Source organism: Leptosomus discolor, chromosome 2, assembly GCF_034619465.1.
Source record: "Leptosomus discolor isolate bLepDis1 chromosome 2, bLepDis1.hap2, whole genome shotgun sequence".
In the NCBI taxonomy this organism is placed as follows: Eukaryota; Metazoa; Chordata; class Aves; order Leptosomiformes; family Leptosomidae; genus Leptosomus; species Leptosomus discolor.
The window spans coordinates 13563945-13580085 of record NC_141392.1 but is presented as its reverse complement, the minus strand read 5'-3'; the positions used below and the strand labels follow the sequence as shown (position 1 = coordinate 13580085).

General features: G+C 39.1%; 1 protein-coding gene across 1 annotated transcript in view; it reads left to right on the top strand.

Moving 5' to 3' along the window:
- Positions 1-16141, top strand: part of ESRRG (estrogen related receptor gamma) — a 371798-nt gene that overhangs the window by 133759 nt on the left and 221898 nt on the right. Inside the window, exon 3 of the mRNA XM_086460629.1 lies at positions 6098-6156. Within this exon, the coding sequence (XP_086316755.1) occupies positions 6098-6156 (59 nt within the window). The remainder of the gene's footprint in view (positions 1-6097; positions 6157-16141) is intronic.

The window sequence follows — 16141 nt, the reverse complement described above, 5'->3', positions numbered from 1 at the left end:
ATTCATAGCAACTAAGTTTCGTTATGGAGGACAACACGCTTCTTTCATCCAGGCTGCCCGCCTGAAGTGGCTGAAGTGTGTCTGCTTGCCTATATGGTCAAGTGGCACAGGTTTCTCCATTCAGTGATGCTTACCCATCCCAGGGTAGGCTGTGTATCAGCAGCTTGCATGTCTACTGCTTGGCATGTTACTATTTTTGGTTTTCCTTGGCACAGTTTCCTTCGCATTGGGGGGAAAAATGATTTAAAAGTAGTGGGCAGGATGAGACAAACCCAGGCACTGTATCCGTCATGATCATATCCTCAACTGGGCTTCTCTGTTCCCTGGGAAGGTGTGTTTGCAAGACGGGGTGGATATGCATAAATACCAAATGTTTTGTGCATTAGGATGCATACTTTTTAGGAGTTGGACTCCTGCTTGAATTCATGAGTCCACATTTCACACAGGCCCAACCACAAAAAATGCGAGTACTTTTCAAGGCAACGTTGATTAATTGTGGTGCAAAACAAATGCCCTATTTCTATTTCACAAACTTGCACTCGGTATGAACTTTACCTGTGCAATTAGTCGGATGCTGTTGCTAAAAATGTGGGAAAAAGTATCCTGTAAGGGAGTACTAGTCAACATGTTTTGATATGTTGTGAGTGATAGCTCTCATGTACTAGGGCGTGAAGCTGAGCAAGTGTCTTTTAAATAGTTGATTTGGGTTTCACCATTAAGCCCAGCTGTTCCTTGAAACGTTGTACAGTACAGTAATTTAGAGTGTAACGGTCTTGTATAAGGAGGCAGATGTGAATCACAGGTGAGCTGCTTCTGAATGATGACAAGGATGTTTTTTCTTTCTTTCCACCACCTCTTTGCAGCCCAGGTAGGCATGCTTCACCATGTTTCTGATGAGCATGCTTATGTACTGGTTGATCTGGTTCTCCTATTTGATTTTAATGTCTTTTTTTTCACCTTGCCTACCCTAAGAAACCCATACTGCCTCAAGTAGCTTTGAATGTACCAATAACTATGTTACAGAGTGAGAAGTGAAATGGAGAATGTGTCTTCACCCAAGATTTGGAAGTGGTAGGAAGTGACCTCTTGCACTTCTTTTGCTTTTTAGATCTTTAAGCCCTAAGCCACCCTAAATCTACTGTCCCTATAAAAAGGCTGCATTTTAAAAGGCTTTAGGAGGCTTGCTGACCTTGCAACCTACTTTGTAAGGAGTCTGCACCCACAGCTATTAAACAAAATTAATTTCAGCACTTTTAAATTGTTAATCTTGCAAAAGACAACTTGCTTGCTCTCCAGTGATCCCACAGGTCATCATTCTGTGAGCTGCAAGCCATCACCAGGGTTCATGGCTCTGAACATCATCAGTCTGCTTGTGGTCTCCCAAATGCCTTGCAAAATTAATTCCTCTGCCCTCCACTATTTCTCACCAGCAGTTCTTTTGAGATCTGGGTGCTTGGTGAGCTCTGTGTGTACAGCAGTGATTCACCAGTAGCCACACTACAGATCATTCTCATTTTAAGGTTACTCTATCCTAAATCGGTGATTCGAATCCTCAACTTACAGTAAAGAACTTTGGGCAGCAGGACATGAATTCAGGTAGGAAATGACAGTTTTATTCTTTGGAGTGTAAGGGCTTCTATGGAAAGGACGATGTCTCTTGTAAGGTAAGTTTCTCTGTACCCATGGGGCAGATACTTTACCAAGTACTAATTTATTTTGAATCATGTTAAGTGTATTTTTTTTTGCCTGGCCTTGAAACTCAGAAATGTGGCTTTTTTCCTCTAGGTAGCGATATGTGTGAATGCACTGGGGGTGGGGGAGAAAGTGTGTACTGTGTTTGGTATTATCATGCCTGGTTGTCCCTGCTCCTTCCACCTCTTTTGTCTCTGCCACTCAAGCCAATTTCAGCCATCCGCCGACTCTCATTTGGGATAATAGCCTCTCTTTTTACTGTTGTCTTGTCATGTTTGATTCGGCAGCACAAGGGTTTTAAATTAGCCAAAACGTTTGCATGCTGGGCTTACTCCCCTGCCACTACCAGTTGTAGAGCCACTAAACCACTTGATGCTGAAATTGATGATTGCTCGGAAGGAATAAGAAATTGTTGGTGGCTACCGGGAAGATTCATTCACGCCGAGCCCCTTTTAAGAAACCTAGGGGGGAGGGAGAGAGAGATTTCCTTCATTTTCCTGCTGCCTGGCTGGTGGTTGCATTGTGCTTGTGCCAGGTTCCTGCTGAGTGATTACAGCCTTGCGAGGCTGCGTAGTTCCTGTGATTTCGACATAAAAACAGAAGAAAAATACAGAGGGAAAGGAAGGGGGGGGGGGATAAAGCTCCAAAGACTTGCAGTTCGATTCAGTAGCGTAGAATTGTGATGTTTTAACTCACTGCCCACTTTTTTTTTTTTTTTTGTAGGTTGTTTATTTTTATCTAATTTATTCACCCTGGCTAGAAGTTTACTTCTTAGAAGTTTTATTCAGTAGAAGACTCTGTATCAGCCTGCCTGACTTGGTAATGCTAAACCAGAGCTGGGCTGTAAGCAGTTTTTAATATTCCTTGAATTAAAAATGACCCATCATTACTGGGGTCTGGGATCACTAAGAAACTACAAAACTTCTGATAGTACCCCTACATCCTCCCCCGTATGTCTTTCACTTGTTTATATGAATGTTTAAAGATACAAAGGGCCAGAATTTATAAGGGAAAAGATGACAGTGCTTGAGAAACTGTACAAAGGGAAAAGAAATGAAGCAATAGAATTAAATGGGAATGATTAGGGTTGTACGATGGATATAATTACATTTCAGAACTGTACACAGCATACATAAAGTGAGAGAGGCATCTTTTATTTCCATTGAGTGGATTTGGTTTCTTTTTGGAGAGAAAGTACGTTTTGGCTTTTTTTTTTTTTTTAACTATTCTAGCACTAGGTTCTGGGTTATGGTGATGATAGGTAGTCAAATGTCAGAAAAGGTCAGTAAGAGACCCCTGTACAATGGTTCAGGATTTCCAAGTCCAAAGGCAAACTCTAACAGAAAATAGTAGCAACTGTGATCTAAAAACAAAACAACAAAACATACACAAAACCTCTATTAGCCATATATGCAAGTTCCCAGACAGTTAGAAGCATGGCTTCAGACATATAATTCATTATACAGTGTCACAAATAAGACCCTAATTGTAGCATATGTGGGAATACGATTGCATGGCATCTAAACCAGGAAAAATATTCTCATTTGATCTAATGTTGCAAACATTATTAGTAGTAATATTCTAGCACACTTTCCCTGATTAGTAAGCCATGTGTTCTCTTGCATAAGATGCCCTTTTTCTGCTAAAAAAAAAAATAATAAATCTTGTAAATCTTAAGGTGTTGGCATCTAACTTTATTTCTCTCTTCTGTGTAATAAATCATGAAGAAATCATGTGAATGACTAAAGCTCTAAAAATAAAAATCTAACTAAGAGGCCGAATCTCTGGGGCCCAGCAGTTGTGCAAGTCTAGCTCTAAGGGCTTCCGTCTGTGCCAATTACCAGTAGACTGGAAAGCCAGGCGACCATGATGGGTTTAGTCCTGTTATCTGTCTCTAACTGCTGCACTGTTCAGAATTGCTGATTTCTCTGCAAAATCATGACAGATGTATTACAGGAAAATGTATTGGTTGAGTAGCGAGTGAGCGAGTTAATGCAAGGGATAATAAGTAGCCAAGGCTATGTCCTCCAGCAGACTTTGATGTGGTTTGATAATATATGGGATGGGTCAATCTGTCCTATTAGCAAATGTAGCCAGTTTATGCTCTACATACAAACTAGAGATTTGATAAAGCACTAAATTAGTTTTCACAAGGTATTAGATGTTAGATACTTAATGGGATCATCATGCTTTTGCTACACTTGGTTAAGATGTGTTCTGTAACAGAAGCATGCGGCAGCATGACATTTCACCAGGAAAGGAAGCGTGTCTTGTGACTGACTCATGAATCTGGGAATTATAACATCCAGGCATCGCTGGGCTTCTGAATTACCCTCTGTCTGATTTACCAGAGAAGTTTCCCTTTTCACATCTGCAGAATGGGATTGTCTCTTTGCCTCCTTGTGAAGCTTGAGCCACCAATGCTTGTAAAGTGTATTTTTTTATTTTTTATTTTTATCATTGGATGCAAAGAGTCTAAGTAATCATAATTCCGTGAAGCTTTGGTCACACAATACTAGTACTGTCCCACTTGCTAAGTGCTGGGAAATTCTCTAAACTTGACAGCAGAGAATTTACAGGTTCAAGAAAATTTGCATAAGAAACCTTAGTAGAGTGTGAAAGGAGAAGCTTGGGGTTTTGATATGGTGCTCCACAACCATGGTCTGCATTCACTCTGTGCCAGTGTTCAACTAGTATTTAAAAGGTGAAGTAAAACCGATAGTTCAGTGAAGACAGTACAAAATCTGTTCATAAGATATATGTCACATGGGGACAATGTCCTTGCTTTCACACCCTTGGACCCATTCTACCGGTGGGAAACATAGGTGATGAAGGCAACCTTCCCGGGGCCGTATGGCAAGCTGGTCTCTGAAACAGGTCCTTGGTTTGAACATTCCCCTTATTTGAATTGATGTTCAGTCTGCTAAAGCAGGCTGCTGCTTTGGTTAGCTGATAAGACTTTTATAAGCTTGTTTCTTCACTATCAAAGAAAGGCCTGTAAAATGATTTTCTTTTTTTTAAGTTCTGTGTTTCTCGTCTTGTTAAATAAAAATCCAAAACTTCTGGCAGCAGCATATGCCCACAGCTACCTTTGGAAAACTATGCTTTAAAACCCATTAAGCGTTTTGTGTTTATCATATTAATCTAATTTTGCTAATGTTATTTTTCTCTGTGTTTACAGATACTGTTCTTAATTACATTTGAAATGCATCATTTTACTTTCTCTAACATCTTACTACTTATGCAAGTAGCTGGTCCTGAACGACCACTGTCAGGCTTTGCACTTCTCGTAGCACTAGGGAAACATTCCTACCTTTTTCTGAAATGCAGCAAGATTGTAATATATATAAAATGATCCTGTTTGAAAGGATAGAAGCTGCATCCCAATATAGATCACAGTGGAAAATGACTCAAAATTACATGACAGCTTCTCCCCCGTTTACCCCCCCTCCCCTTCCCTTTCTCAGCTTGTTTCCCAGTTGGACTGCAGTAAGAAATGCATCGTGTATTGTGACATTTTAGTTTACTGTTACTAATAATCCCTTTGCATCTTTCATTAGTGTGTTATTTATAGGATCACAAAAGGGCATCGGTACTGCTCAGCCTCTGAGTGGTGCTGCCAGTGTCCCAAGGACTGAAATGTTTTTTAAAAGCGCTGGGTTGCATCCTGGCCTTGGCTGCAGGCTTGCCTTGCTCAGAGAGAAGGCTGTGCCATGCTTTGGTCTGAAATCCCATGTTTTAAAACCTGCTGAGGCCAGCGTGGACTTCGGATGATTGTATAAACAAGAAGACTTTGCCTCATAACTCCTCCTAAGCCTGCACATGATGAGCTGCTTGAAGCTGGAGGGCTGTGTTTCCCCTAATAAATTCCTTTTTGTGAACCCACTTGTTAGTCAAGCGTTGTGCACACTAACTACAGCGAGGGCCCTGTGTCTTGGGCATAAATTACTCTCGCGTGGCACTGTCTCCGAGCAGCCCCCCAGTTATGGATTACTTTGTTCTCAACTTGACAGGAACATAATTAGAACTGTTGATGAAATCTACCAAATTGTTCCTCCGTGGCCTCAATGGTCAGGAAATTTGGCTGAGTCGTATTTGTCACCGACGTAAAGGCTCTAAACACTTCATATTAACTATGTTATTAATGTGCCCTCTAATCTGTCCGTGAATTGGTAAGACGTGGAGTGAGCTTGTGCTCTAATAGCACCTTGTGATGAATACATTGTAATGCTGTTACAAAGTTGGGGGGGGGGGGAGGGGGGGAAAACCCCCAACTTTAATAAAAAGTGAACATTTCTAGGTTGTTTCTTTTCTCTGTATGTGCATTTTTATGTTATAAGTTTTGTTTTGTTTAATTGGAGATTCATTTAGGCTTCACATTGACAGATCGTTTTCTGTTCTATAGGATTTGCTGACATTTGGGCTGTTTGATTGCCAGAGGAGGCTTTGTGTGTCCCAAAGGAAGTGAGTGATCTGGCCATAACAAATCCTGCCAAAATATTTTAACACCGTTACGATTTTCTAATGCAATGCATAGTGAATGTGACTAGAAAAGGATGGTGAGTCCATGAAGGGGGTTTGCTCCTTCTCCTCTGCGATTTGTCTGGTGGAAAGAACACGCAGGAGCTGCTGGGGGTGGTGGGAGACCGCAGCCAGCAGTGGGGGGGTTGTTTGCCTCCTGAAGTGTATCGCTTCAGACACAGCAACAGCTCATGCTTAATCTTTAAGCCAACCTTCAAAATTTGGTCTTGCTTTTGAACTTTCTGAGAGTCCAGGGTGATCAGAGACAATGTTTTAGTTGTGTTAAAGAAATGCATTTTGGCTGCTGTAAACATTCAGTAAGTTAAAACAAGGAAACATATTAGACACCTATAGATGATAGAGAGATTAGCGGCTGAAGGTCCTAGAACTTCACAAGCTTCCGCCTTGGGTAAAACAAACTCTTACTTTCAAAACAAAGGCTGATCTTGTACTTCATACTATGGTTTTGAAGAACACTAAGGTTGCTCTTAACTATATAAGCAACTGTGCTTAGATAAAGTGTTAGAACACAAACGTAAGAGTTTTCACATGTAGCGTTCAGGGGACAAAGACAATTTGGACAACCTAATGTTTGGCATAGAGCTGGAAGTATGCAAAACCAATAATTTAGTTTTCTGAGCTATTCTCTAAAGCATCAGCTAAACTAGTTGCTGGTTTTCTAATACCTTGGTAATTTGCTTATATTAAATTTAACACCATCCACTCACCCCCACCCCCCAAAAAAACCAAACCGTGGCTAAAGTTAGTATTTAGTAAATAATTCAAAACCGAAAACCAGCAAGCAGTTCAAAATGTGCTGACTGCAGAATATCAGCCATCATCTCTTCTGCCCAACATATACCGTGTGGGATTGCTCTGGCGATTAGCTTCTGTACCAGGGTAAACTTAGGTTTCTTTGGTTGCTTTACATTCACATACTTAACAATAAATGAAGTAGCTGACCGTGCATACCAGCAAGTTTTGCTGAAAGCTAATGAGAAATAGAAAAGTTGAGCATGACCGCAGCTTTGGAAGTGGCTCCACATAGGCAGATCCTTCCACTTCAACTGAACAGTTCCCAGTTTCTGACTGTTGTCAGGTGCTCAGATGAACATAAATGAAGTTCGGCCTTTCACTGTTGATGGTGTTTCCCACTTGGATATTTCTCTGTTTGGTTGTCTGAATACCGAACAGGATTGCGAGTTCTCATGCTCATCTACTAAGCTCTTGTTCATTTTCTGCTGGGCACACTTAAACTGCCTCTTTGCTGTGGCCACTGTTACCAGCAGGAGGGAAATGTTAGCTTGGGGGTTAGGACTTTGAGACTTCCTTTCATGATCTTAGTATTTGTAAATTAAATGGGAATCTAACTCTGCACCTTTCTCATGCAAATCAATCTATTTCTAGTAATGAGCAATTTAAGTATCTTTTTTTTTTTAAATATATAGATGCCATCCCTGGAAATCAGGGTCAGAATTCAGGATGCTCAAATTAGATGTTAGTGCATGCAGATATTCTGTTGATGACTCTCTATTATTAGAATAATAAAGAATGTCTGGAGGCATTCCTGTGTGACCTACTCTAGGTGGTCCTGCTCTGGCAGGGGGGTTGAACTAGATGATCTTTTGAGGTCCCTTCCAACCCTTGACATTCTGTGATTCTGTAATAAAGTAGACCAGTACTTTCCCTGGACCTGTTTTTTTTTCCACTGCTTTTGCCGCTGCTTCTCTCTCGATTCATCTTGTCTAAGTTTTTCTTCTGTTCTTTAATTTCGCCCTTTAAGTTCTACTAAAGCCGTAGGATCTTGAAGGGCTTTCCAAATAACTAGATCTACTTACTTATTTGCAATGTGTTCAAAACTAAATTACATTTTCTTTTGTCGTAGTCACTTCTCTAAAATGGGACGTTATTTGGGGCATTCTTACCGAGAAGCATGCTTTATGCTATCCTGGCTGTACTTCATCTGTCTTCCTAACACGCATTTGCTACTAAAAATTTTTCTTTAAGTGAATGAGTATTGTATTATCCTTGGATGTTACTAGTTCTCTGGGTTTTGTTTTGTTTTGTTTTTTTCAGTTTCCAGTGGGAATATCATGATCTGTGTCCTGTACCTACAAATCTAACTTGTGTCATTCAGTAGACTAAAATGCATCGTGAACAGATCTTAATCCTTATTTCAGTCTTTTTTAAGAGGAGGAAGTAAACTTGCTTTTGTAGAACCAAGGCACTTACTCAAGGGGCAGGTGGGGAATGGGGATTTAATATCAGAATCGGGCCCTGGAATATTACTTTGATAAAACTGTATGATCTCACAGTGTCAGCTGAGGAGAGCATATGTTAGTAGATGCTCATGTTTGAAATCAGGATTTGTGGTTAATCATTCTAAGAAATAGACTTAACACTTCATAAGCTCTAGGAAAGACTGTTTTCTTTTCCAAACATTTAAATTACTCAGCTGTTTTATACATTAAAACCTAATTATAACTAACAGTGTATTTCAAAGAATTTTCAAAGCTATTTCTTTTAGGAACTGTATGTAGACTGAGGCTTTAGGACCAAGTAGTTCATATTCTCAACTGCATCTATTGTTTTATTTCCTAACAAAACAAGGTTTCAAGAATATTCATTACCAGACTAGTGAGTACAAATCCTAAACAGCCAGTACCACTTTCAGAACATGCAACATGTCCTCTAAAACTAGTGAACTGAAATCCCGGTGTGGCTAATGAGCTCCAAAGTGTAGCTTAAAAATGCACTATTTCCTTTCTCTAAGGTGGTAATGACTAGGTTAAATTAAAGGTTTATTCTGTCCCCTCTCTTCTGCCATGTTACGCAGACTGCATGCAAAACACATTCAGAGAGAAATAAAAATCAAAACATGCTGCAGAATTTTAGGGAATGAGAGGTACCTGCTACTGAATGGAAAAGCTTGTTTTGAGCACCACCTGCTTGGCTCTCAGAGCCAACTTAATACTTGAGCTGGACTGGTGTACATCAGTGGCATTCTCCCTGTGAAAATTGCCTCTCTTCAAAATGTATAAATCTGTACTGTTTCTCAAAGCATACAGTAAACCTGACTTGATAGAGTCCAGCTATGAAGATGTATGTTACTGGACCCATATGAAATAATGACATTTCCAAAAAACCTGCTGTCCAAAGGTACGGAATAGTCTTTCAGATTCAATTTATCAGCAGAAACATATATGTGAATCAGATCACACCAATCTAGGTCAGGAGATGACCGGTATAGTTGTACATAATGCAGTAGCTGGGGAATGTATTCTAAGTGTGAAGACCTACAAGATGCACATGACACTAGTGCTGGTATAAGACTACTTACCGAAGGCACCCTTCTCTTGACCATAGCAAGCTTTTCCCGCAGCATTATTCACCTGTTGGGAATGAATAAGACAGTGTTTGGTAAACGTTATATTCCCAAATCAAGGGTAACTACTCGTGGATAGCAAGGGGTTGAAAAGGAGATTCATAGGATGGAAAACACCTACTTTAAAGGCCAAATAAGAGAGAGAACAAGATTTCAAAATCAGAAAGTGCTTCCTAAAGACTACTGTGGGCCCAGGATCTCCATATAGGAAAAAATAAAGTAGTTTGTTTTAAGAAAAATAAATAAATGGAGGTTAGGCAATTGCTGACCCCTCTCACTGTGTCTCACAGTAGAACTGAAGTAGAGATGAGAGCCTAGTGCTTCTTTTCATGAACAGACTGTATGAAGGAAAGGTCGCAAAGATACTAGGATTTACTGAGTAAAGTCATACTTGTCAATAGCTTCTCTTGCTAGATATTTAAAGTTCAAGTGCTTATTTGCTTTAGTTAAGTGCTCTGGAGTGCTTTAAACAGCATTGGCCCATTTATATAAACAAATAGAGAAACTCACTGATAGTCTTCTCAGTCAGAGTGTGTTACCCAATGTTTGGATATCCTTCCCTGAGTCTGAAAAAGATTTGCACTAGCAACTCCTAATACATGTGAGTCTCTGTTAATGGAGTATTGCATTATGTTATTTGATCACAGACATTGCCTATGTCCAAACAGAATTCTCTGTTGCACGCAACCATGGGGAAACAGAGGGGAGTCAGTATCTCAGAAACTTATTTATCCAGAACTTGTGTGACTTGAGGCCTGATTTCCTTTTGGAATATTTGCAATAGAGAATTAATTCTTACGTCTTTCTCATATTTTTTGTCCTCTTGCTTAGCTATGCTAACTCAGTAATCTCTTTTCGTGCTGAGAGTCAGGCAACCAAATTTAAACATGTTCTCAAACCATGGGAAATCCTGTTGACACATGTATGACCACTCACAGAAAGAAAGCAAACTACTAACACTGGTAGTGAAGGTGAAGATTGGGATGGTATTTACATGCTTCCCCACAGTCTTCCCTACCAGTCAGTGTTGTAGTGCTTTCCTACCAGTTGTCCTCATGGTAACAGCTGTACCATCACAACATTGCTCTTTTGGAGTAATGTCCTTTAACTGAACGATACTGTTGTGATACTGAAAGCCTAAGAATGTCATAAAGTTGTATACTGAAAGATATCCTCTTTCATATATAATAAGCATTTGTGAGAACTAAGTGTTCTTTGGAGGAATCACGGGACATACTTTATCCAGTAAGGTCAAGGCAGTTAGCTCCAGATGAAGAAGTGAACTAATACTGTCAGCAACTACCCCCCTAAATGCAATATAATGTGAGAAATAGGGATGTAGCCAGGTGCTATCTTAAAAATAAAATGGCATCCTTCATTTTAAAAGGAAAAGTTTGTCCTAATGTGTTTCCTTTTTTACCTGCCTCGTGTACTGTCTGTGAGATTCAGGCGGTGTCATAAGGAGGTGGATTTAGAGCTGTTGCTAATTTAAACTGCATTTAATAAAATACAAGTTTGAGATATCTTACAAATCGGTGAATGTGGCATAGTTTGAAGATTGCTTTTGTCAAGTTTGATTAGCTCAAAGAGAAATCTTTTCTAAATATTGGTTGTGAGATTAATCCAGCAATGTAAGACCTCGAATTATTCCTCATCACAGGAAAACAACATAATGTATTATCTCATTTGATGACTGGGAAAGTATAACTTTTGAGGATGTAAAATTTGTGTTTTAAGGATTAGACCCCAAGGAAAACCTTTCAGACTGTTCTTTTTTTAAACTGACTTGTATTTTTCCATATTATACTTCACTTTCTATAATGTATTCCCGTATTACAAGCTGATAGTACCAACATCATTACATTGAAGGATGTTCTCATTATTGACTCCATTCTCAATTAATTATAAGTTTGTCATGTTTTAATGAGTAGGATTGAACTTTCATATTCCAAATATATGTCTCGTGTTGCTTGCTTAGAAACTTTCTAAAGAAGGTGCTTGAACCATTTTTCTGAATGAGTATAAGGAAACAAAATTTTGTTTGTGCACATTAAAAAGTGTGTATGGTATTTCTGAACACTTGTAGAAAAGCTGTAGTAGCTCTGAGCTTTGGAGCAAAGTTTTGAAATTTGGGCAAAAGCTTTCCTGTTGTTTTCTAGCCTTCTATGTCACAAACAGTTGTTGTCTTCACTAAAATAAAGACTCATATAGGCATGTGTTATGTCCTGTAAAATACAGAATAGCAGAAGGAAGAGTCGCACTAAAGTATTTCAGGCATACCTTGATTTTCACTGGGTGCTCTTTATTCCTCTTTAATAAAACCCTGCTTCCTTCTATAGGCTTTTTTTTTTCCGTCCCCCCAAAATAAAATGATACTTTGTAGTTTTACTGAATTGCCCTGTCTCTTAAAACTGTGGTATGTTCACAGCAAAGCTGCTGCCACCTGTGCCTTTCAGGTTCAATTTGGTCCAATGCAGCTCTGCAGGGCATCTGTCAGGCTTTCTCTCCAAAGTATAGTGTGCATCAATGGACCCTGTTTATTCATCATATTTTCTAGCAGAATTTTGATGTTCATTTGTCTTTTACTTCCATATTCAACTTAACGCCTTTCTTGCTAGTACAGATCAAATCCTTTCTAAGAATGCTTATTGTTTTGCTTAGGTGCCTGCAAAATATATAAATAGGATCGATGTATTCTAGCCCTGCTGTTGCTGGACTGTTCCTTCTGATTTTTTTTCCCCCCCGGTCTATCAATAATAATTCAATAGCTGTAAGCAATAAGGACCAATAAGTTTGGACTGTGTGTCAGTAGATGGGCATCGCAATATGGGCAGGTACTGGTGTCACAGCTGCATAAATCACAGCAGGTTCTTACCAAAGAAAAGCAGGTTCCTCATCAAAAAGAAAATCTTTCATTAAATATGTTTTACATTGCTTGTTTAGTCTGTATTGAATTAAAGCAGTAACCTTGCAATTTGAATAGCAATGTCAACTGATATCAGAGTTTGGCTAATAACACATGATTTGAAGGGGGTTGGATCGGCATGTCCCTCACCAGGTAGAAACCCAAAGTCCTGGTAAATGCTCGGCAGCAATCTACACCCCAGGCCATTTCTCCTGAGACTTGTTACTACAAATAGCATGCAGCTACATTTGGGTATTTGGGTTTTGACAGGATGTGGCAGCTCTTTCTCTCTTACTGAATGGCTTTCCATGTACCATCACCTGTCCTAATGCTCCTTTGCCTCACTAAAAGAATTGTGACAAGAACTGTTGTGCTGGCTGTGAAAGGTGCTTTCTGCATGTGGCCTTTGTAATTATCGCATATAGGGACCTTTATTTAGCAAGCCCACATGTATATTACTGTTGCAAATGTCTTGTGTTTGGGCACATTCATTTTATATCTTCATTTTATATCACCTGTTGGTGTTGTTGATAATCTGCAGCCTAATCAGAGAGTTAGACCTGTGTAAAACCTGCTTGATCTCAAGATCAGGCTTTGTATGCCTGTATGATAGGATATGAATTTCTTCATAGTCCTGCTTGGAGGAACATCTATAACTCGGTTGTGGCTTTGCACTACTTGAAAATAATTCAGTAGTCTCATGCATGGCAATGGAAGTTTTATACGACATCCCCCCATCACCCATCCTCATGCACGTTTTCTACATGTATCATTATTATCATCAGCATCTGTCTTTTGAGTGATGATTTATTTATTTGTCTCTAGGTCTCTGTCCCTTTATACAGCACTAGAACTAAAATTACATCTGCCTAAAGAGAAAGGCATGATCTCAAAGATTTAATACTGGTTTAAAAATTTTATTGCCGATAACTAAATGTGAAATTGCTTTAAATTAACCAGTAACTTTTTAAAATGAAGGAGGAAAGAGTTAAAAAAAAAAAATAAAGAAAGAAATCTTTTTCCCAGGCAAACTGGACCCCCTCCTTCCAACAAAGCTGTTGCAGGAGGTTTCAACGGTATGAATAAATGTATTTCTTTTAACACTTTTGTTGTTTAAAATGCTATTGTTTCATCTGAGGTGTGAGAAGATGTGCTAACCTTGTCAATGTGGGTGCAGTAGAGCAGAAATGATAACTGTATATACTTTTTTTAACAAAAATACGGAGTGAGTGTGTGTGTGTGAGAGAGAGAGAGAGAAAGACAACTTATTTAAATCCTGAATACAGTCAGACCTCATATGCATTGTTAAAAAAAAGCCCTAAAGAATTGCATATGGATTAGGGGGATGAATATTCTATTATTTCAGTCTGTTCTGCTGATCTTCTTATTGTGACTTTGCGCTTCAGAAATCTGCCAGGAATTTGGCTTTGCTGTACTAGGCAGTAATTTTAAATGTGTATCAAGCACTTGATAGTGTATGATTTGCGTGCTGTTGCATTCCCATTCCCTAAATTTTCCACCAATTTATTACTTTTTTCATACTGTTTTAATATTTCAGGATGATGAATATATACAGCATCATTAAAGGTAAATAAAAAATGCATGAAATTAAAAAATGGAATATTAGATGTTTCTTTGCTGTAATCCCTAGGTCCAATAGGAATGAAATGTCTCTGTTCTGTCAAGTAATCCCTAAACATGATTAGGGACCTTGTAGTTTCCACATAGCCCACATAATATTTGTATCATATAAGCCTATTTATGTAAGGTTTGAGTAAAAGTTGTTATTAGAAGACCTATAAACCTATTTTACAATTCAAAAAGATATGCTTGCCTCTTAATCTCTCTACTTTTATTATTTTGCTGGAGATGGCAATACGTCCTTAATTCATTTTTCAGAATTCTGTTACATCTTTTGGGTACTTATATTGTGCATTAACGATCCCAATGAAATGTATTTTAAGACAGGGGACTGAGCTCAACAGTTCATCTACTTGTGTAGCTTCTCCCTAAATCGGCGTTGGAAGGGACATGCACCTCTTTCTAGGTCTCTTCTTTGACATCCGGGTTTAACCTGAACTGGGGGTCAGGAGATGTAGAGATTGTTTTTCTGATTTTGAGGAAGGGGAGATGGAAAGAGAGAGAGGGGATTAACTTTCTCTGTTTAAATCGTGCAATAATATATTATCAGTGATGTAGGTGCTTCTGGCAGCATCACAGAAAGTTTTAGAAAATCGGCTTTTGATTTGACCAGCCAATAGCAGGGTCAATCATAGAATCGTAGAATCATTTTGGTTGGAAAAGACCTTTAAGATCATCAGGTCCAACTGTTATCCTAACACTGACAAGCCCACCACTAAACCACGTCCCTAAGCATCACATCTATACATGTTTTGAACACCTCCAGGGATGGTGGCTCCATCACCTTTCTGGACAGAAAGAGCTAGAAAGAAGGAAAATGGGGAAAAGTTTGAAAGACAAAAGAATAAGATGGGAGAGACAATAGCTGTTTCCAGCTATTTCTTGTGACACAGTTGTATTGGGAATGCAACAACCCAATACTTCCCATTCTCGTCCTCGGCTTCTTGCCTGGGCAGCAGAGGTGCTCGTAGTCCCACCTTGTGTGTTGTTAGGCTGAATTCATTAATGTTCAGAGGTATTCAAGTTCTGTGGTAACACAAGGGTGATCCATAAATAAATAGGAAGACTAACTTACATACCTCTATGGTTTGAGTAGACATTCACTAAGAAAACATTTTCAAATGATAGCAGGGGTCAACTGTGGCAGTTCTGTATTTCCCATGAGGAAATTTGAGATTATGTTAACCTTGGGCTAGCTACTCAAAAATTCTGTGGAAATACACCTGTATTGCTTCCACACTGCACTGAAATTTTACTTTTATTTAATTTTCGGCAGTTAGGGTAGCATTTGAGCAATAGCTCTATTCTTGTATTTATGAACTGAGAGAAGCAAAACTGCTCACTGCTGAGCCCAGGGATCTTCTTCCAGGAAAACTGAGATCAATAATTGTTATCAAGTCTTCATTTATAGGGAGTGTTAAATGACCACAAAGTCCTGATGTTCATCAATTAATAGGGTGCACTTAAAACAGGGCTGTCTGCCCCCCCCCCCCCCCCCAGTCAGAACTTTTAGTCTTTGCTATAATTTTAAACAGTCACTTTCAGTTATTACAGTTTCCTTCTAACTGGAGATACTGTATTACAGCGATGCCAGTAAGTTAAAGGTAAGCAATGTTTTCCCTCACCAACCTCCTCCTTTCTGCTAGCAATGGAAGGTAGGAATGAGATGATGATAACTGAGGCGCTTTGTGTGGTCCAAAGTGGCGATTTACAATTATTATTGCAATTATTTTTGCATTTTGGCACTCAACAAGAAGGCAAGTGCCCACCCCAGCCGGAGCAGAACAAACCCTGAAAACTGAAAATAAAAAGCCTGACATGCAGATGCATTTTAAGATGCCTTTATTCCCTCAGTTTAAGTGGAAAAGCAGGATTTGGAAAAGAGCGCTTAATTGAACAAAATAATATTATGCTTTCAATCCTTAAAACGAATGAATTATTTGGATACTTAGCAGTATAATGTCTTTGAATAATGCTAGTACTTAAGATAGAAAAAA